This window comes from Balaenoptera musculus, chromosome 7 (genome assembly GCF_009873245.2).
Source record: "Balaenoptera musculus isolate JJ_BM4_2016_0621 chromosome 7, mBalMus1.pri.v3, whole genome shotgun sequence".
In the NCBI taxonomy this organism is placed as follows: Eukaryota; Metazoa; Chordata; class Mammalia; order Artiodactyla; family Balaenopteridae; genus Balaenoptera; species Balaenoptera musculus.
Window position 1 is genome coordinate 68,519,167 of NC_045791.1, and position 23,892 is coordinate 68,543,058.

Here is a 23,892-nt window from a genome sequence, read left to right on the forward strand (position 1 = left end):
GATCACCCAGAGTTAGGATAAATGTGTCCCTTGTATGCAGTATATTTAGGTTTGCTTTGTCATTCACTTTTTTTTTTAAATTTTTAATTAATTAATTTATTTATTTATTTTTTGGCTGTGCTGGGTCTTCGTTTCTGTGCGAGGGCTTCCTCTAGTTGCGGCAAGCGGGCACCACTCTTCATCGCGGTGCGCGGGCCTCTCACTATCGCGGCCTCTCTTGTTGCGGAGCACAGGCTCCAGACGCACAGGCTCAGTAGCTGTGGCTCACGGGCCTAATTGCTCCGCGGCATGTGGGATCTTCCCGGACCAGGGCTCGAACCCATGTCCCCTGCATTGGCAGGCAGATTCTCAACCACTGCGCCACCAGGGAAGCCCTGTCATTCACTTTTTATTGAATATAGCTCATTTACATTTATTGATGTGATGTTTAATCTTAGTTTTTGCATATTTTGTTATTATTTTTGTTTTTTTAAAAATCTACTGTATGAGCAGGGTTTTCTTCCTTTTTTTTCTTTATCTTTAAATTCCAGGACTTACACATCAGTGTTAGTTACCTATTTTTCCTGGGGCTTGGTTTGACTTTTCAACATGTACATTCATCTTCTTTTATTTTCAAAATGTTTTCTTGAATTCATGTCTTTAAATATTTTTTCTGTATTATTCTTTCAGTAAATTCATAAACAAGTACTTTTTGAGAGTTTATTATATGGAAATACACTTCTAGATGTTAGGGTTATAGCAGTGAACAAAACAGACAAAATCCCAGCCTTCATGGAGTTTTTATTCCAGTTGGGGATAACAAGACAATAAAGAAAATAAACCAAATATAGTATATTCGATGAGAATAGATGTTAAGGAGGAAAATAAAGCAGGGAAAGGGAAGAGGGGAGCTTGGTAAAAAATACTTCACTAAGAAGCTGGCATTTGAAAGGGGGAGGGGGTGGGGGAGGGATGCATTGGGAGGTTGGGTTTAGCAGATGTAAACTATTATATATAGAATGGATAAATAACAAGGTCCTACTGTATAGCACAGGGAACTATATTCAATATCCTGTGGTAAACTATAATGGAAAAGAATACAAAAAAAGAATGTATATATGTGTGTGTGTGTGTGTAACTGAATCACTGTGCTATACAGCAGAAATTAACAAAACATTGTAAATCAACTATACTTCAATAAAATAAATTTAAAAAAAGAAGTTGGCCTTTGAGTACAAACCTAAGATAAATGAGGAAGTGTGCCATGTTTTTCTGTTGGGAAGAGCATTCTAGGCAGAGGAAACAAATGCAGAGTAAATGAAGTGAGAGTATGCCTGGCATATTCAAGGAATAGCAAGTAAGCAAAAGTAGCTGAAGAAAGAGAAATAGGAGACACTCTTACCTGGATAATGGTGGACCACATCATGTAGGGCCATGTGGATAATTGTTAGACACCCTGGCTTTTACTCTGAGTATGTTAAGCCATTGAATAATTTTGTTCTGGGAAGTTCCATGAAGAGATTTATATCACTCTACCTTCTGTGTTGAAACAGGTGGGCAAGGGTGGATGCAGCAAGACTAATTAAGAAGCTATTTTGGTAATCCAGGTGACAGACAGTGGTGTCTTGTACCAGTGTGGTAATAGTGGAAATGGTGAGAAATAGTTATATTCTGTATTATTTTTCTGAAAGTTGAGTCACCAGGAGCTGTGGGAAAGCTGAAAGATCTGGAGGGACCTCAAAGGAGACTAAGAAAGAATGGCCACCGAGGTAGGAGGAAACCTGAGGAATCTGTTGTCCTATCAGCCAAATGGGGAACATGTTCAAAGAGGAGAAGAATATCAATAGTGCCAAAGGCTGTTGTAAGATGAAAGTCAAAAGTTGACTGTTGAATTTATTGATCACTGAATTAACTAACCACTTCTCTTTGGGAATACCAATTATTTGTGTATTAAATCACCTTTTCCAGTTTTATACAGCTATCATTTTCTCTCTAGTCCTTTTCCACTCACTGTTTTATTTCATTTTTTCCCCCTCAATCATATCCGCCTTGTCTCTTGCTATGTTTTCTGGCCTTGTTTATTTTTGTGTAGATTACAGTTTGGCTTTTATATTTTTCCACATCTTTCCTGAGCTTTTCCAGCTCTTGTTTCACCTCTCCCTGTCTCAGAAAATCTTCCCTGAGCACTGATGTCTCTCCTGTGCACCCTTGTTTTTTTTTTTTTTTTTTTAAATGATGGAGCTAGGTATTTTTTTTTAATTAATTAATTTTATTTTATTTATTTTTGGCTGTGTTGGGTCTTCGTTTCTGTGCGAGGGCTTTCTCCAGTTGCGGCAAGCGGGGGCCACTCTTCATCGCGGTGCGCGGGCCTCTCACTATCGCGGCCTCTCTAGTTGTGGAGCACAGGCTTCAGATGCGCAGGCTCAGTAGTTGTGGCTCACAGGCCTTGTTGCTCCGCGGCATGTGGGATCTTCCCAGACCAGGGCTCGAACCCGTGTCCCTTGCATTGGCAGGCAGATTCTCAACCACTGCGCCACCAGGGAAGCCCTGCACCCTTGTTTTATAGAGGTGATTGCCTAATTAATTTTTTTCATTGATAACAATATACCATTTTCAGTTAAAGTTTTTCATCTACTTTGTGGCATATTTTTCTTACAAGCATTCTTTATCTGTCATAAGTTTTTCCTATTTTTTCTCTTATAATATATTTGGACAGATCCTGTTCTACTTCCTTTTTGAACATTACTCACTTTGAATTAGATAAGTTCTTTCTAGTCTAGATATTTGCAGGAAATACATGTGGGAAAGGGCCCAGATCCATGTTCTAGGCTAGCAAGAATATGACATATGCTACAGAGTTGTATGCATGGGTCCTTTCAGCTTCACTTTCCCTTAGCCAACAGAAACTGTTGCATAGTACTCGTAATGTGGATTCTATTTCCTCCACAATGCAAAAGTCTATCTCTTCCTTTTTATCTCACCAATAAGACTACTTGTTCCAAACCTCTTATTGGTATCATTCTTTATTCGTCCTTGCCCTCCTTAATTTTTGAAACTTTAGGACAAATTGGTCCAGGAAAGATCCTGCTGCCATCCTCCATACCCATTCCTATTGTTCCAGACAGGGAAGTGTGTGTGTGTGTGTGTGGTGTGTGTGTTGTGTGTGTATGTGTATGTTTTCCTGCCCCTTAAGGTAAGCCACTTACTTTGGAAAACTGTGTTCTGCCAGTATTTCCTGTAGCCAGTGGCCATGGGAGATCTCGCGCATCCCTGTTGGCTACTCATAAACATTTATTATGGTTCAACATTACTGATGTCTCCTAGCTTTATTGAAAATGATGTTACATTTCTGTTTCTTATCTTCTTTAATATCCTTTCATTAATTCTGTTAGTAGGGAGAAATGCCATCTTTACTCCACTTAAAATTAAGAAACTATATTAACATTTAAAAATAATATTTTGTGTTGCATAAATATAATTACCAATTACAAGTGCAATGTATACAATAGCAAATATTTCCAAATGGGCACTGTATTCAACTGGTATTACTTAGTTGTTTCACTTTTAGATACTTAAATGTTACAGTGAACTTGCAGCCTCAAATTATTTTGGTATAGAGGAGACTATTTGAAAATATATTTATAGAGACTTCCCTGGCGGTCCAGTGGTTAAGACTCTGCACTTCCAATGCAGGGGGCATGGGTTCGATCCCTGGTCAGGGAACAAAGATCCCACATGCCATGTGGTATGGCAAAGAAAGAAAGAAAGGAAGGAAGGAAGGAAGGGAGGGAGGGAGGCAGAAAATATATTTATAGAATACTTTCCTTAATATTGAAGCATAAGATATGCTCAAAGTTGTAATAACTGTCATTTAATGTGCCATATCCGTAGACACATTTGTTTATGGGCAGTTGTTCTCTCCTAAATAAGCAGATATTTATAGCAAGAAAGATTATAGACTTGTGTTTCTAAATAAAGATAGCATACATCTTAAATAAATTCAATTATAATTAAATCTTTTTGTTTATTTTTAGAATGGAATTCCAGCTCTGATAAATCTTTTGAACTTAGACATAGAAAGCGTGCTAGTAAATGTAATGAACTGTCTACAGGTATTATGTATGGGAAACAAAAACAATCAAAGAGCAGTGAGAGACCATAAAGGCATCCCATATCTTATCACATTTCTGAGTTCTGATTCAGGTAAGTCTTTTTTTTTTTTTTTTTAATAAATTTATTTATTTATTTATTTTTGGCTGCCTTGGGTCCCTGCTGCTTCGTTCGGTCTTTTCTCTAGTTGCAGTGAGCGGGGGCCACTCCCCACTGCAGTGCACGGGCCTCTCACTGCGGTGGCCTCTCCTGCTGTGGAGCACAGACTCCAGGCATGTGAGCTTCAGCAGTTGCGGCACGCAGGCTCAGCAGCTGTGGCCTGTGGGCTCTAGAGCACGGGCTGTAGAGCACAGGCTCAGTAATTGTGGCACACGGGCTTAGCTGCTCCACGGCATGTGGGATCCTCCTGGGCCAGGGTTCAAACCCGTGTCCCCTGCATTGGCAGGTGGATTCTCAACAACTGCACCACCAGGGAAGCCCCCAAGACTCATTTTAGATCTAAAGATACACACAGACTGAAAGTGAGGGGATGGAAAAAGATATTCCATGCTAATGGAAATAAAAAGAAAGCTGGAGTAGCAATACTTATATCAGACAAAATAGACTTCAAAACAAAGACTGTAACAAGAGAAAAAGAAGGGCATTACATAATGATAAAAGGTATCAATCCAACAAGAAGATATAACACCTGTAAATACATATGCACCCAAAATAGGAGCACCTAAATACATAAAGCAAATATTAACAAACACAAAGGGAAAAACTGACATTAACACAGTAATAGTAGGGGACTTTAACACCCACTTACATCAATGGACAGATCATCAAAACAGAAAATCAATAAGGAAACATTGGCCTTAAACGATACATTAGACCAACTGAACTTAACAGATATATATAGAACATTCCATCCAAAACCAGCAGAATACACATTCTTTTCAAGTGAATATGGGACATTCTCCAGATACATAGTTTGCTAGGCCACAAATCTAGTCTCAACAAATTTAAGAGAATAGAAATTATATCAAGCATCTTTTCTGACCACAATGGTATGAAATTAGGAATCAATTACAGGAAGAAAAATGGGAAAAACACAAAAACAAGTAGAGACTAAACTACATGTTAATTAAAAAGAAACCAATGGGTCAATGAAGAAATCAAAGAGGAAATCAGAAAATACCTTAAGAAAAAATAAAAGTACAACTTTCCAAAATCTATGGGACTTAGCAAAAGCAGTTCTGAGAGAGAAGTTTAGCAATATAGGCCTATCCCAGGAAATGAGAAAAATCTCAAACAATCTAACCTTACACCTAAAGGAACTAGAAAAAGAATAACAAACAAAAAAATTAGTAGATGGAGGAAATAATAAAGATCAGAGTGGAAGTAAATGAAATAGAGACAAAAAAGATAGAAAAGATCAAGGAAACTAAGAGCTGGTTGTTTGAAAAGATAAAAAAAATTGATAAACCTTTAGCCAAACTGATCACGAAAAAAGAGAGAGGGCCCAAATAAATAAAATTATAAATTAAAAAGGAGAAATTCCAACTGACACCACAGAAATACAAAGGATCATAAGATACTACTACAAACAATTATACACCAACAAATTGGACAACCTAGAACAAATGGATAAACTGAATCAGGAAGAAATAGAAGCAGACTGCTACTAGCAGTGAAACTGAATCATTAATCAAAAAACTCCCAATAAACTAAAGAATTCACAGGTGAATTCTTTTTTTAATAAAAATCTGCTATGAACATTTGTATACAAGTTTTTTTTTTAGGTTTATTTATTTTTTAAAATTAATTAATTTACTTTTGGCTGCACTGGGCCTTCGTTTCTGCGCACAGGCTTTCTCTGGTTGCAGAGAGCGGGAACTACTGTTCGTTGTGGTGTGCGGGCTTCTCATTGCAGTGGCTTCTTTTGTTGCGGAACATGGGCTCTAGGTGCACAGGCTTCAGTAGTTGCAGCACATGGGCTCAGTAGTTGTGGCTCGCAGGCTCTAGAGCGCAGGCTCAGAAGTTGTGGTGCATGGGCTTAGTTGCTCTATGGCATGTGGGATCTTCCCAGACCAGGGATCAAACCTGTGTCCCTTGCATTGGCAGGCTGATTCTTATTCACTTTGCCATCAGGGAAGTCCCTTCTCAGGTGAATTCTATCAAACATTTGTAGAAGAGTTAATACCTATCCTTTTCAAACTATTCCAAAAAACTGAAGAGAAAGGAACACTTCCAAACTCCTTCTGTGAGGCCACCATTGCCCAGATGCCAAAACCAAAGACACTACAAAAAAAAAAAAAGAAAATTACAGGCCAATATCCCTGATGAACATGGATGCAAAAATCCTCAACAAAATATTAGCAAATTCAATTCAACAATACATTAAAAGGATCATACATGATCAAGCGGCATTTATCCCAGGGATGGTTCAATGTCCACAAATTAACCAGTGTGATATACCACATGAACAAACCAAGGATAAAAATTCTATCATCTCAATAGATGCACAAAAAGCTGCTTCTGACAAAATTCAACATCCATTTATAATAAAAACTCTCAACAAAGTGGGTATAGAGGGAATATACCTCAACATAATAAAGGCCATATATGACAAAATCACAGCTAATATCATACTCAACAGTGAAAAGTTGAAAGCATTTCCTCTAAGATCAGGAATATGACAAGGATGCCCACTGTTGTCACTTTTATTCAACTAGTAGTGGAAGTTCTAGCCACAGCAATCAGAAAATAAAATAAATAAATAAAGAGACTCTAAATTGGAAAGAGAGAAGTAAGATTGTCACTGTTTGCAGGTGAAATTATACTATGTATTGAAAACCCCAGAGAGGCCACCAAAAAACTATTAGAACTAATAAATGAATTCAGTAAATTTGCAGGATACAAAATTAATATACAGAAATCCATTGTGTTTCTGTACACTAATAACAATCTATCAGAAAGAGAAATTAAGAAAACAATCCCATTTACAATTCCATCAAAAATAATAAAATATCTAGGAATAAATTTAACCAAGGAGGTGAGAGACCTGTATTCTAAAAACTGTAAGACATTGATGAAAGAAATTGAATTTGACACAAATAAATGGAAATATATACCAAGCTCGTGGACTGAAAGAATTAATGTTGTTAAAATGGCCATACAACCCAGGGTAATCTACAGATTCAATGAAATCCTTAATAAAATACCGATGGCATTTTTCACAGAGCTAGAACAAATGATCCTAAAATTTGTATGGAACCACAACAGACCCAAATAGCCAAAGCAATCTTGAGAAAGAAGAACAAAGCGGGAGGTATCACACTCCCTGATTTCAAACTATACTACAAAGCTATAGTAATCAAAACAGTATCATGCTGGCACAAAAAGAGACACATAAATCAGTGGAACAGAAAGAGAGCCCAGAAATAAACCCATGCTTATATGGTCAATTAATCTGTGACAAAGGAGGAAAGAATATACAATGGGGAAAAGATAATCTCTTCAATAAATGCTGTTGGGAAAACTGGACAACTTCATGCAAAAGAATCAAACTGGACACTTTCTTACACTGCATACAAAAATAAACTTGAAATGGATTAAAGACTTAAATGTAAGACCTGAAATTTTAAAACTTCTAGAGGAAAACAGGCAGTATGCTCTTTGACATTGATCTTAGCAATATTTTTTGAATATTTCTCTTCAGGCAAGTGAGACAAAACCAAAAATAAACAAATGGGACTAGATCAAACTAAAAAGCTTTGCATAGCAAAGAAAACCATCAACAAAATGAGAAAACAACCTACTGATTGGGATAAAATATTTGCAAACAATATATTCAATAAGAGCTTAATATCCAACATATATAAAGAACTCAAATGACTCAACATTACAAAAAAACAAACAAACAAACCTAACAATCCAATTAAAAAATGGGCAGAGAACCTGAATAGACATTTTTCCAAAGAAGATATACAGATGGCCAAGAGACATATGAAAAGATGCTCAATGTCACTAATCACCAGGGAAATGCAAATCAAAACCACAATGAGATATCATTCACACCTCTCCAAAGGGCTATCATCAAAAAGATAGCAAATAACAAGTGTTGCTGAGGGTGTGGAGAAGAAAGAACCCTCTAGCACTGTTGGTGGGAATGTAAATTGGTACAGCCACTATGGAGAACAGTGTGGAGATTTCTCAAAAAATTAAAAATAGAACTACCAAATGATCCAGCAATTCCACTTCTAGATGTTTACCCAAGGAAAACTTAAACACTAATTCAAAAAATAAAAGCACCCCTATTTTCAATTAGCATTATTAACAATAGTCAAGATATCGAAGCAACCTAAGTGCCTACTGATAGATGAATGAATAAAGAAGATGTAGTATATATACACAATGGAATATTTACAGCCATAAAAAAGAATGAAATCTTGCCATTTGCAACAATATGGATGGAACTAGAGAGTATTATGCTAAGTGACATAAGTCAGACAAAGACAAATATCATATTACTTATGTGTGGAACCTAAAAACCAAAACAAACGAACAAACGGAACAAAAACAGACTCATAGATACAGAGAACAAACTGGTGATTGCCAGAGGCAAAGGGAGTTTGGGGGTTGTGCGAAATAAGTGAAGGGGATTAAGAGGAACGAACTTCCAGTTATAAAATAAGTCACAAGGATGTAATATACAGCATAAGGAATATGGTCAGTAATATTGAAATAACATTGTATGGGCATAGATGGTTACTTTTTGAGTCGATCATTTCATAATGTATTTAAATATCAAATAACTACTGTACGCCTGAAACTAACATAATATTGTATGTCAACTATACTTCAATTTAAAAAAAAAGAAAAGGGGAAAAAAAAGAAAATAAATTTACTGCAAATGTATTAAGTTATTCCAATAGTTCCTAGGACTCTATACCAAGGGAAAAAAATACAAACAGGAAGGAAATGTGCCAAGATTTCTCCTAAGCATTGTTTAAAACAGTGAAAAGTTGGAAACAACACATTATTTTTTAAAATGCAAATGTTTAAGGAAATGTGATACACCCATTAATGGAATATTTAGGAGACACTGGTGTTCATAAAGAATGGGAAAAATTTTACCAGTAAATTAAAATGCAGGATACTGTGTTTATAGTACAACTATATTAAATTTGTCTGTAACACTATCTAAAGTCATCTATATTTATATAATATATATTATATATATTTATAAAAGTAGTGGATGAGATTAAATGAAATGTTTGCGCTTGGGTGGTGAAAGTCTGGACAGTTTTATTTTTTCTATTTTTCTTTATTTTCTAAATTTTCTAAACTCTATAAATTTGATTTTCAAATATGGGAAACTAGTGATATATGCTGCATTTTTATGCTCTTACTTTTTAAAAGATTTATTTAACTGGTTCTTGAATTCATTTGAAGATGTGTTGACAGCTGTATCTTCTGTTACAATTGCTGAGGTTGCACGTGACAATAAGGAAGTTCAGGATGCTATGGCTATGGAAGGAGCCATTCCTCCTCTGGTGGCTCTTTTTATAGGAAAACAACTTAGTGTTCAAGTGAAGGGTGCAATGGCTGTGGAAGCACTGGCAAGTTACAACCCTGCTATTCAGAGAGCATTTCTGGAAAAATCATTAAGTAAATATCTTTTAAAACTACTCAAGGTAGGAATTTTATGATTCCTTTTCATTTTTCTTAGATAAAGCATTCAATATTGAATTTAGTTAAGTGAAAAGAAAACTAAAACCAATTCTAGGATAAACATTTTATCAAACATACATTCCTACGGTATTCAATAAATCCTCGTTGACTGAATGGAATACTTTTTTAAATAGGCGTTTCAAATAGACGTTAAGGAACAAGGAGCTGTAGCACTTTGGGCCTTGGCAGGACAAACACTAAAACAACAAAAGTATATGGCAGAGCAGATTGGATACAACTTTATAATAAACATGCTTTTATCACCATCAGCTAAAATGCAGTATGTTGGTAAGTTATTTTCTATGCATAAATCTGTACAATATAGAACAGGACATTGGAATATCACACGTTTCTTGCTTTTCGTTGCCAGGAGGTGAAGCAGTCATAGCGCTAAGTAAGGACAGCAGGATACACCAAAATCAAATATGTGAAGGGAATGGAATTGCACCACTGGTTCACTTACTAAGGATTAGTAAAATAGCTGAAGGAACACTTCTGAGTGTCATCAAAGCAGTGGGATCCATCTGTATTGGTTTGTACGTTTATTCTCAGTTTTAAAAATATCAGTAAATACTTCTCTTCCTCTCTATCCCTACTATTGCAGCCCTTAACCATATTTAATCTGTTATTATAATGTTTTTATTTCTCCAAGACCTTAATGAGTAAAAGTGGTGTAGTTAAGCGTATTGTATCAGTCTTGCTCTTGAGTTCTGGTTAGAATGAGAAATGAGGACCATGAGCCTTGGCTATTTTGACTTAAAGGAATCTCCTTTTTTAAGTTAAGAGAAAAATATTTCTTATTTTGAATCTCAGGAACTATATGTTTTTGAAGATATAGAAGTGTCTCTAATGCTGCGGCACATTTTTCGATTCCAGTCTCTTTCCGTAATGATTCTTTGTTTACATAGTGGCCACTAGGTCTAGTTGTTCCTTTCTTTGCAGAGGAATTAACCTTTTGGGATATCTGAAAAATGTTGTGGAATTGTTGGTGATTGACTTACCAAAAATAAAAAATCAGGTTCTTTGCTGACCTGCATGAATGTATGGGACTGACTGAGACTGCTTCCTGTAGGCAAGAGAAAAAAAAACCTAAAACTTTATTTCTAGTCCATTGTATTTCCAGAAAAAAAAAAAAATTCTAGCTGAAGAACATAGGACTTGGTTTCAAAAAAAATTTTTTTCCTTTTTTCTTAGAAAAGCTACTTTACTGAAATTCACTAACTGCTTGCAGGCAATCAAGTCAGGCAAGATAATTTTGTTGTTGTTGTTGTTGTTTTAGCCAGAGTCTATGGTATAAATTATTTCTAAAATTCTGGTAAATGATAACACAAATACAAAGATAACTGATATACATGTGTGTTTTCAATTTCTTCTCATTAGTTCACTTCAAAGCTGTCCACATTTGCCATAGACAAGTTCTTGCCATAGACAAGAACTACAGAAAAAAACTCTTGCTTTCAAACTCACCAGCTTAGACTCTTTACACACACATACCCCTTCCTTTTTCTTCTTCATCATGTTCATGTTTTCTTCTATACCCTTGAACATATAGAACATATTTAAAATAGCTGTTTTAACATCCCTGTAACTAGTTCCAGCATATCCGTTATTTCTGGGTCTCTTGCTATTGGCTGATTTTTTTCTTGATTATGAATCATATTTTCCTGCTTCTTTGCACACCTAGAGTTTTTAAAATGTGAGTTTTTTTAAAAAGTGATATTGAAATACAATTTACATATAAGAAGATATTTAAATAAAATAAACAATAGAATAAAATATTAAATACATTATTTAGAGTGTACAGTTTGATGAGTTTTGACATATGTATTCAGCACTGACACCATCAGCACAATCAAGTAAGTGAATATAATCATCACCTCCAAATGTTTCATTGTCCCTTCCTAATTCCTCCCTCTTTGCACCCCATCCCCAGATAACCACTGATCTGGTTTTTTTTTCTTATGATCTGAGAATGGCTTTATTGTATTTTACATATTAAAACATAAGCTTCTGATTTTTTTTCTTTAAAAAATAATGTGCTGATTTGAATTCATGGCATGGATCCTAACAGCACAAAATTACTTTTAAAATTTGATATTAAATGATCTCTACCACTGATTTATTTTCTATCACTATAGATTAGTTTGCATTTTCTAGAATTTTATGTAAATGGAATTACACGTGTACTTTTTTCTTGCTTCTCTCACTCAGCATAATTATTTTGACATTCATCCATATTATTGTATCAAATATCAATAAAATACTTCTCTTTCAATGCTGAGTAGTATTCCATTGTATGGTGTGATGGTTAATTTTATGCCTTATGATATACATACATACATACATACATACATATATCCCGTTGGTTCTCTTTCTTTGGAAAACCCTAATGCTTATGGATATATTATGATTTGTTTACCCATGCACCCATTGATGGACATTTGGATTGTTTCCTGTTTCTTGCTATATTGTAAATAAAACTGTTACGAACATTTGTGTTCAAGTTTTGGTATAGACACGTTTTCATTTCTCGTGGGTAAACATCTAGAAGTAGGATTGCTGGGTCATATGGTAGGTGTATGTTTAACTTTTGAGGAAACTGCCAGATTGTTTTTCAAAGTAGTGTTACCACTTTGCACTTCTACTAGCTGTGTGTGAGTTCCAGTAGCTTCACATCCTCATCAACATTTAGTATGGTAATTTTATTATTGTAGTGGATATGTAGTAAATCTTATTGTGGTTTTAATTAGCATTTTCCTAATGACTAATGATGTAGAGCATCGTTTCATGTGTTTATTTGTCATTTGTATATCTTCTTTGCTAAAGTGTCTGTTCAAATATTTTGCCCATTTTTTTACATTGTGTCGTCTTGAGTTGTAAGCATTCTTTATAAATTCTAGATACAGCTCTTTTTTTGTTGTTGTTAGATGTATGTTTTTCATAAATTTTCTTCCAGTCTGTGGTATCTTTCCATTTTTGTGACAGGGTCTTTTGAAGAGGTGAAGTTTTAAATTTTGATGAAGTCCAATTCATTGATTTAAAAATTGTTCTGTTTGTAGGTTTTGTGTCCTCTTTAAGAACTCTCTGCTAAACCCAAGATCATAAAGTTTTTCTGTTTTCCTCTATATTTTGATGTATGATACATTTTGAGTTGGCTGAGATTCATTTTCTCACATATGGCTGCCCAACTGCTTCCGTATCATTTATTGAAAAGATTATCTTTTCCTCCATTGAATTAGCTAGGCACTTTTGTCAAAAATCAATTGACTAGATATTTGTGGGTCTATTTCTTGACTTTTTATTCAGTTCTATTTAACTATTTGTCTATCTTTACGTTATACTCACTGTCTTAATTACTGTAGACTTACTGTAAATCTTGAAAGCAGATAGCATTAAGTCCTTCGACCTTGCTGTTGTTTTTCAAAGCTGTTTTGGCTGTTTCAGGTCCCTTGTATTTCCATATAATTTAAAAAATTAACCTGCCAATTTCTAAAAAAGATCCTTCTGTTATTTTGATTGGAATTGCATGGAATCTATAAGTAAATCTGGGGAGAACATGCATCCCATTAATATCACGTTTTGTAATCCATAAACACGGTATATTTCTCCATTAATTGGGCCTTCTTTAATATCTCCCAGCAATGTATTATAGTTGCCAATGTACAACTCTTGCACATTTTTTGCCAGTTTTACCTTAGGTATTTCATATTTTAAAATCATGCATAAGAAATTTTGATTGAATGCTGGGCATTGTGAGTTTTAAATTGATACATGCTGGATCTTATTGTTTTCCTTTAAAGAGAGTTAGGCTTTATTCTGGCATGCAGTCATTTTAGTTGGGATCAAATTGATCCTTTTGCACCTAGCTTTTAACCTTTCCTAGGACAAGTCTAGAGCAGCCTTTACTTTGGAACTAACTTAACCCTGTGCTTTTGAGATGATTCCTTTCAGAGGACTCAATCTCTTTGTATAGTCCCATGTATTATGAGGTATCTGCACTCTGGCCAATAGGAACACAAACCATCCCTAGACAAGTGTGAGCTCTGAGAATTGTTCAGCCTACTGCTTGTAGTGATTCTTTTCCCAACTTAATTTTTGAGTTCCATTCCATTATTAACATGTGAATATTCAGTCAGAGATTTGAGGGTGTTCATCTTATAACACCACCATCATCATTATAATCATCATTATTAAAAATAGTAATTTTTTTGAAACCCACCTCCAGCATCTTCACCCCTTGAAATCTCCCTACCTACTCCTTTTCCACCTACTCTGAAGTGAGCAATACCTCTTCTGTGCTTCAAGTGTACTTTTCTAACCTCTGTCAAAGCGCTTATTACATGGTATTGAAATCATATATTTAGATAGTCGCTCACCCTATAACATATAAACTCCTTGAGGGTAGAGAATCTAATTCCTTCTTTTAGCCCTACCTCCTACCTCAGTGCCTGGTGTACCAGGCATTCAATACCTGTCGGTTGGATGAAGAATATTCATGTAATTAGTGTTTGTGTACATCCCCTGGTGGCCAGTGTTGGGGGAGTAGGGGACAAGGAAGCCAAAGTATTCTTTGCTCCTTCTATAATATTTCCCTTAGTCCCTTCAAACTTCCCCAGGTCATAATAAGTAGGTGGTTTCTCTTCATTGTTCATAAAGGACCCCAATCTTGTATTTATATTTAAGTATGTAAACCCATTGCATATGTGTTGTGACATTTATTGGCAAAAGAACAAAATTTAAATTGTTTGTGCATGTCCACTAGAAAGAGATGATTTGAGTTTCTTCATTGAGATTAGACCTGCAATTTAAAGTAGTATGTTTAAAAGGAGAAGTAAGATTATCTTTTTAGTATGTGTATTTAAGGAATCCAGAAATTTAACCAGGTGATTACTCAAGTTATTTTTATAAAAACAAACTTTTTATGGAAAACAGTAGCAACTATAAGCTGAAGTACCTTGTACATAATAATTTTTTAATAAATGATAGCTATTACATTATTATTCCCTGATAGTCCAGCACTTCTAATTTCTTTGTTCTGTGACTATTAGAAAACCATCTACACTTCTAACAGTAAATTTTCCATGTTTATCCACTTTGCCTTTTAAAAAATTAATTAAGGTAAAATAGTGTCAGTATAGCATTTCTTTTTGTAGTTTACCAACCATATTACGCTAGGACACATTATCAACCAAATATGTTGAGCTATGTTTGACTTTACCATTTTCAAGATGGAAAAAATATTATCTCATGGAGTTGTGGATTCTTACAGGTGTCGCCCATACAAGCAATCCCATTAGTCAACAATTTGTTGTAGAAGAAAATGCCTTTCCAGTACTTATCCAACTACTGAGAAATCACCCTTCTCCTAACATTAAGGTATATATAAGATTTTTGTGTGTGATATAGTAAAAATTAACATAAATGACTTTTTAAGAATAATTTGTATCTTTAGGCAAGCTCACAAGTATAATAAAAATACTTAACCTTTTAAACAAAATCTTAGAAGTTTTAAACAAAAAAGTTGCTACAAAGATAGTAGCAAAGATACCACTAAATTTTATTAAAATGTGGTTTCTTCAAATATAATAAGAAAGTCTCATGTCCTTACTCACCAAAGAAGTTTTATTCCTCAGATATTTGATTATTCATAGAATTTCTTCCCTACTTCCTCAGATATTGGTTGCTAAAACTGGGTGGGGATGATGAGGATGTGTGATTTATGTAGCAAAATTTCTCAAATATAAGTGAATCCTGTCAGTGCCACACCATCAATACAACCCTGCCGTCTACAAAGCAGTCTGTGTTGTCTGGCAGCAATAGTCATCTCAAGGGTGGACACTGCTAGGTATTACTATGAGTTGTTGAGGAGTCATTCACTCTTCCATTTACTTCTAGTAAAATGCCTTTAATAAAACGACATTCACATCTATTCAAATCCTTTACCAAGGTTTTAGAAATTCAGGACGTCTATACTTGGCCAGACAGAAATTATAAGGACAAGAAATATATTTTCTCTTCAAAATTTGGTATGTGCTTTGCTGGAAATGAGAAAATAAAAATAACATAGGAGGAAAATATATAAGTAAACATAGCGTTGTTTCTTTTAAGGAATGTGTTTATTATCAGAAAAGATGTCATAAGTTATCTGGCTTTTCTTGCTGTGAAAGAGATTATTTCATTACAGGAGTTGATTAGGGAAACAAAAAAAAGAGGCATATGCTAGCAATTTTTTGGCTGGAATTATATGCCAAAACTGCAACGACGTTTACAAATAACTTTCACAAGACGAAGGAAAATTCCACATAAAAATACATTTTTATTTTAAAATGTGCATTTTCATGGCCAGTTTACTTCAACTGCATCTATCTGTATTTCAGTATATATTTTCACTGAGTTCTTAAACTTGTTAAAACAAAACATAAATACATTTTGATACTTTTCCTCAAGATTCTATAGTAATTTCGCAATAATAATCATGCTTTTCAAATTCACACTTTTCATAGAAATGCATGGTGTAGCACGTGAAAAATTTGTCTACTGAGCCCAATAATAAACAAGGTTCATTAACAACCTCCTTAAATGACTACAGAACTAGAAGAGGAAAACTTCCTCAGGTTTTTCCTATCTGCCAATGTTTTGCTTCAGTTGAAGGCATTCTATTAAAGCGTCACAACTCAATGGTCAGTAGCTAACAAGCAGTTCAGAACAGCTTTTTAATTCATGCTGGGAAATTAAAAAAACCTTTTTTTAGATGTAGAAGGAATGCAACTATGCACTTAAGAGAAACTTCTTCACATGTCCTGCAGGCCCTTGTTGCCTCCCCCTATGCCCTCAAATGGAGCTTTGTGATTGTGCAGCACACAGAAGGATATTTTCTCAACTGTTAAAAATTATAAGGGACATTTCTCCAGAAGTTGTAAATGCCACTCTCTAAATACTAGTCAGAGAGATGGAATTAATGGATTTTATGGTATCTTTGAATTGGTATATCCTATATAAATATTTGTATAATGAAATATGTCATTTGATAAACCATGAGTGAAAAATAATTTTTGAAAATCACATTTTTAGGTTGAAGTGGCATTTTCCTTGGCATGCATTGTCCTAAGGAATGATCAGTTACAGAATGAATTACAAGAAAATGAAGGATTTAATTATGCTGATGTCCTTTATCTTCTTCACTCACAAGATAAGGTAATAACTATACAAAATATTAGAGCTCATTTAGAAGAAAATGATTTTTAGACTACATCCTCAAAATTTCATCTAGTCTTTTTCATGGCAATATTCAAATATATTATTTAAGAAATGTAAAATCTCTCTGGTGGGTTGTTAGTTTGTAATGATGGAATAATATTGTTCCATATTTTTCATAGTTGTCATATTTCATCTTGAAATGTAAATTTTTTTTTAATGTGCAGAGTCTCATTTTTTAAATATCTTTATTGGAGTATAATTGCTTTACAATGTTGTGTTAGTTTCTGCTGTATAACAAAGTGAATCAGCTATATGTACATATATGCCCATATCCCCTCCCTCTTGTGTCTCCCTCCCACCCTGCCTATCCCACCCCTCTAGGTGGTCGCAAAGCACCAAGCTGAGCTCCCTGTGCTATGCAGCTGCTTCCCATTAGCTATCTATTTTACATTTGGTAGTGTATATATGTCAATGCTACTCTCTCACTTCGTCCCAGCTTACCCTTCCCCCTCCCCGTGTCCTCAAGTCCATTCTCTACGACTGCATCTTTATTCCTGTCCTGCCCCTACGTTCATCAGAACCACTTTTTTTTTTTTTTTAGATTCCATATATATGTGTTAGCATATGGTATTTGTTTTTCTCTTTCTGACTTACTTCACTTTGTATGACAGACTCTAGGTCCATCCACCTCACTACAAATAACTCAGTTTCATTTCTTTTTATGGCTGAGTGATATTCCATTGTATATATGTGCCACATTTTCTTTATCCATTCGTCTGTCGATGGACACTTAGGTTGCTTCCATGTCCTGGCTATTGTAAATAGTGCTGCAATAAACATTGGGGGTGCATGTGTCTTTTTGAATTATGGTTTTCTCAGGGTATATGCCCAGTAGTGGGATTGCTGGGTCATATGGTAGTTCTATTTTTAGTTTTATAAGGAACCTCCATACTGTTCTCCGTAGTGGCTGTATCAGTTTACATTCCCACCAACAGTGCAAGAGGGTTCCCTTTTCTCCACACCCTCTCCAGCATTTATTGTTTATAGATTTTTTGATGATGGCCATTCTGACCTGTGTGAGGTGATACCTCACTGTAGTTTTGATTTGCTTTTCTCTAATGATTAGTGATGTTGAGCATCCTTTCATGTGTTTTTTGGCAATCTGTATGTCTTCTTTGGAGAAATGTCTATTTAGGTCTTCTGCCCAGTTTTGGATTGGGTTGTTTGTTTTTTTGATATTGAGCTGCATGAGCTGCTTGTATATTTTGCAGATTAATCCTTTGTCAGTTGCTTCACCTGCAAATATTTTCTCCCATTCTGAAATGTAGCAATTTTAATGCTTGGTGAAGAGCCAAAAAACAAATATTTTTGGATGCATCAAAGTTTAACCTAATTTTATGACCTTTCAAAACTCAGTCATCCACTTCTTACCCAGTATTCTAGAGTGGTGGTTCTCAAACTATTTGTGATAAAGGAATAGCCATTTTTTCAGCAATCTGTTATGGGGAAATAATTTTAAAGCAACCAAATTTTTCTTTTAATTAATTAATTTATTTATTTTTGGCTGCATTGGTTCTTCGTTGCTGTGTGCCGGCTTTCTCTAGTTGTGGTGAGTGGGGGACACTCTTTGGGGGGGCCTCTCATTACGGTGGTTTCTCTTTGTTGAGGAGCACAGGCTCTGGGCATGCGGGCCTCAGAAGTTGTGGCACGTGAGCTCTAGAGCGCAGGCTCAGCAGTTTTGGCGCATGGGCTTAGTTGCTCCGCAGCACGTGGGATCTTCCTGAATCAGGGTTCGAACCCGTGTTCCCTGCATTGGCAGGCAGACTCCTAACCACTGCGCCACCAGGGAAGTCCCTAAAGCAACCAAATTTTAAATTTTGAAATAATTTTAGACTTTCCATAAATTTGCAAAAATAGTACAGAGTGTTCTGGCTATCCTTCATACAGCTTTCCTGGATGTCAACCAGGAAATTAACATTGATACAATACTATTAGCTAATCTGCAGACTTCATTTAAAATTTTGCCAGTTTCTCACCAATGTCCTTTTCCTATTCCAGAATTCAATCCAGGATCCCACATTGCATCTAGTTATCATGTCTCTTTAGTCTCCTTTAATCTGTGACAGTCCTTTGTCTTTCATGATTTTCTGTCTTTCATGATTGTGATATTTTTGATGAGTCCAGGCCAGTTATTTTGTAGAATGTCCCTCAATTTATCTGATGTTTCTCACAGTTAAACTGAGGTTATGCATTTTGGCGAGAATACCATAGTCTTCACGCACTTTCCCAGCGCATCATTTCAGGGGGTACATGTTGATATACCTTATAACCGGCAATGTTAACTTTGGGTGCCTGATTAAAGTGGTGTCTGGCATATTTCTCCACTGTAAAGTTATTGTTCTTCCCTTTGTAATTAACAAGTATCTTGAGGTGAGACTCTTTGAGACTATGGAAATATTCTGTTTTGCATCGTACTTTTGCTCACCAATTTAAGGATCCACTGATGCAATAATAATTACTCTGGCATCTGCCTAATGGCGATTTTTTAAAAACTTTTCCTTCTTTATTAATTTATTAACTGGTATTTAACTGTAAGGAAGAGCTGTTTCTTTTAAATGTCTATTCTCAGTTTCTATAATCCTGTTGTCAACAATTTTGTGGACTATCACTGGTCCATGGGCCACACTAACCCTAGAGAAATAGAGAAACTCCCAAACTTTTGTTATCTACAGTGCATTTAGCAATAAGGGGAGAGAATTGCCCACTATGTCTCTCTCAGTTCTGGGAGGTTTTGAGGAAGGAATAAGGATTGTAAGGGGGAGAAATGAAGTCATTGCATTAATTTTTTTAAATACAGAATTTTACTCTAGTGTAGTACACAAAAAAGATGGAGAAGTGCTGCTGTAATATGGGCAAAAATAGGATGAGAGATTCATGTCTGACTGACTTTCTAAGCCACATTTCTTCCTTCTCCACTCTGTTCCTTCCACACTTTACTCTCATTACCGTATTCCTCAGGGACACGCATCTTCTCCCTTTCCTTCTACTGCCCATTCCACTATCAATCATTCTACTTTTCCTCCAAGATTGTTACCACCTGCTTCACTCTCTGGACACTATTCTCTGGACACTATTCCTTTGTACCTAATACTTTTCTTCTTGCCTGTGACCAGGTGACTACTGTGTAAGTACATTATTTTTTTTTCAATTTTTCAATTTTATTTTATTTATTTTTTTATACAGCAGGTTCTTATTAGTCATCAATTTTATACACATCAGTGTATACATGTCAAGCCCAATCGCCCAATTCAGCACACCACCATCCGCCCCTCCCCGTGGCTTTCCCCCCTTGGTGTCCATACATTTGTTCTCTACATCTGTGTCTCAACTTCTGCCCTGCAAACTGGTTCATTGGTACCATTTTTCTAGGTTCCACATACATGCATTAATATACGATATTTGTTTTTCTCTTTCTGACTTACTTCACTCTGTATGACAGTCTCTAGATCCATCCACGTCTCAACAAGTGACCCAATTTCGTTCGTTTATATGGCTGAATAATATTCCATTGTATATATGTATCACATCTTCTTTATCCATTCATCTGTCGATGGGCATTTAACTTGCTTCCATGTCCTGGCTATTGTAAATAGTGCTGCAATAAACATTAGGGTGCGCATGTGTCTTTTTGAATTACGGTTTTCTCTGGGTATATGCCCAGTAGTGGGATTGCTGGGTCATATGGTAATTCTATTTTTAGTTTTTTAAGGAACCTCCATACTGTTCTCCATAGTGGCTGTATCAATTTACATTCCCACCAACAGTGCAAGAGGGTTCCCTTTTCTCCACACCTTCTCCAGCATTTGTTGTTTGTAGATTTCCTGATGATGCCCATTCTAACTGGTGTGAGGTGATACCTCGTTGTAGTTTTGATTTGCATTTCTCTAATAATTAGTGATGTTGAGCAGCTTTTCATGTGCTTCTTGGCCATCTGTATGTCTTCTTTGGAGAAATGTCTATTTAGGTCTGCTGCCCATTTTTGGATTAGGTTGTTTGTTTCTTTAATATTGAGCTGCATGAGCTATTTATATATTTTGGAGATTAATCCTTTGTCTGTTGATTTGTTTGCAAATATTTTCTCCTATTCTGAGAGTTGTCTTTTCATCTTGTTTATGGTTTCCTTTGCTGTGCAAAAGCTTTGAAGTTTCATTAGGTCCCATTTGTTTATTTTTGTTTTTATTTCCATTACTCTAGGAGGTGAATCAAAAAAGATGTTGCTGTGATTTATGTCAAAGAGTGTTCTTCCTAAGTTTTCCTCTAAGAGTTTTATAGTGTCCGGTCTTACATTTAGGTCTCTAATCCATTTTGAGTTTATTTTTGTGTATGGTGTTAGGGAGTGTTCTAATTTCATTCTTTTGCATGTAGCTGTCCAGTTTTCCCAGCACCACTTATTGAAGAGACTGTCTTTTCTCCATTGTATATCCTTGCCTCCTTTGTCATGGATTAGTTGACCATAGGGGCGTGGGTTTATCTCTGGGCTTTCTATCTTGTTCCACTGATCTATGTTTCTGTTTTTGTGCCAGTACCATATTGTCTTGATTACTGTAGCTCTGTAGTATAGTCTGAAGTCAGGGAGTCTGATTCCTCCCACTCCGTTTTTTTTCCCTCAAGACTGCTTTGGCTATTCGGGGTCTTTTGTGTCTCCATACAAATTTTAAGATTGTTTGTTCTAGTTCTGTAAAAAATGCCATTGGTAATTTGACAGGGATTGCATTCAATCTGTAGATTGCTTTGGGTAGTATAATCATTTTCACAATATTGATTCTTCCAATCCAAGAACATGGAATATCTCTCCATCTGTTGGTATCATCTTTAATTTCTTTCATCAGTGTCTTATAGTTTTCTGCATACAGGTCTTTTGTCTCCCTAGGTAGGTTTATTCCTAGGTATTTTATTCTTTTTGTTGCAATGGTAAATGGGAGTGTTTCCTTAATTTCTCTTTCAGATTTTTCATCATTAGTGTATAGGAATGCGAGAGATTTCTGTGCATTAATTTTGTATCCTGCAACTTTACCAAATTCATTGATTAGCTCTAGTAGTTTTCTCGTGGCATTTTTAGGATTCTCTATGTATAGTATCATGTCATCTGCTAACAGTGACAGTTTTACTTCTTCTTTTCCAATTTGTATTTCTTTTATTTCTTTTTATTCTCTGATTGCCATGGCTAGGACTTCCAAAACTACGTTGAATAATAGTGGTGAGAGTGGACATCCTTGTCTTCTTCCTGATCTTAGAGGAAATGCTTTCAGTTTTTCACCACTGAGAATGATGTTTGCTGTGGGTTTGTCGTATATGGCCTTTATTATGTTGAGGTAGGTTCCCTCTAATGCCCACTTTCTGGAGAGTTTTTATCATAAGTGGGTATTGAATTTTGTCAAAAACTTTTTCTGCATCTATTGACATGATCATATGGTTTTTATTCTTCAGTTTGTTAATATGGTGTATCACATTGATTGATTTGCGTATATTGAAGAATCCTTGCATCCCTGGGATAAATCCCACTTGATTTTGGTGTATGATCCTTTTAATGTGTTGTTGGATTCTGTTTGGTAGTATTTTGTTGAGGATTTTTGCATCTATATTCATCAGTGATATTGGTCTGTAATTTTCTTTTTTTTATAGTATCTCTGTCTGGTTTTGGTATCAGGGTGATGGTGGCCTCATAGAATGAGTTTGGGAGTGTTCCTTCCTCTGCAGTTTTTTGGAAGAGTTTGAGAAGGATGGGTGTTAGCTCTTCTCTAAATGTTTGATAGAATTCGCCTGTGAAGCCATCTGGTCCTGGACTTTGGCTTGTTGGAAGATTTTTAATCACAGTTTCAGTTTCATTACTTGTGATTGGTCTGTTCATATTTTCTATTTCTTCCTGGTTCAGTCTTGGGAGGTTATACCTTTCTAAGAATTTGTCCATTTCTTCCAGGTTGTCCATTTTATTGGCATAGAGTTGCTTGTAGTAGTCTCTTAGGATGCTTTGTATTTCTGCAGTGTCTGTTGTAACTCCTCCTTTTTCGTTTCTAATTTTATTGATTTGAGTCCTCTCCCGCTTTTTCTTGATGAGTCTGGCTAATGGTTTATCAATTTTGTTTATCTTCTCAAAGAACCAGCTTTTAGTTTTATTGATCTTTGCTACTGTTCTCTGTTTCTATTTCATTTATTTCTGCTCTGATCTTTATGATTTCTTTCCTTCTGCTAACTTTGGGTTTTGTTTGTTCTTCTTTCTCTAGTTCCTTTGGGTGTAAGGTTAGATTGTTTATTTGAGATTTTTCTTGTTTCTTGAGGTAGGCTTGTGTAGCTATAAACTTCCCTCTTAGAACTGCTTTTGCTGCATCCCATAGGTTTTGGATCTTCGTGTTTTCATTGTCATTTGTCTCTAGGTATTTTTTGATTTCCTCTTTGATTGCTTCAGTGATCTCTTGGTTATTTAGTAACGTATTGTTTAGCCTCCATGTGTTTGTGTTTTTTACCTTTTTTTCCCTGTAATTCATTTCTAATCTCATAGCATTGTGGTCAGAAAAGATGCCTGATATGATTTCAATTTTCTTAAATTTACTGAGGCTTAATTTGTGACCCAAGATGTGATCTATCCTGGAGAATGTTCCATGAGCACTTGAGAAGAAAGTGTAATCTGCTGTTTTTGGATGGAATGTCCTATAAATGTCTATTAAACCTATCTGGTCTATTGTGTCATTTAAAGCTTCTGTTTCCTTAATTATTTTCATTTTGGATGATCTGTCCATTGCTGTAAGTAAGGTGTTAAAGTCCCCCACTATTAATGTGTTGCTGTTGATTTCCTCTTTTATAGCTGTTAGCAGTTGACTTATGTATTGAGGT

At 35.5% G+C, this 23,892-nt stretch overlaps 1 protein-coding gene across 1 annotated transcript in view; it reads left to right on the forward strand.

The window, feature by feature from the left end:
- ANKAR (ankyrin and armadillo repeat containing) overlaps positions 1–23,892 on the forward strand; it is a 65,342-nt gene that overhangs the window by 29,260 nt on the left and 12,190 nt on the right. The window contains exons 11-16 of the mRNA XM_036857201.1: positions 4,014–4,182; positions 9,529–9,770; positions 9,942–10,095; positions 10,178–10,339; positions 15,077–15,183; positions 16,879–17,001. Coding sequence (XP_036713096.1) covers positions 4,014–4,182; positions 9,529–9,770; positions 9,942–10,095; positions 10,178–10,339; positions 15,077–15,183; positions 16,879–17,001 — 957 coding nt within the window. The remainder of the gene's footprint in view (positions 1–4,013; positions 4,183–9,528; positions 9,771–9,941; positions 10,096–10,177; positions 10,340–15,076; positions 15,184–16,878; positions 17,002–23,892) is intronic.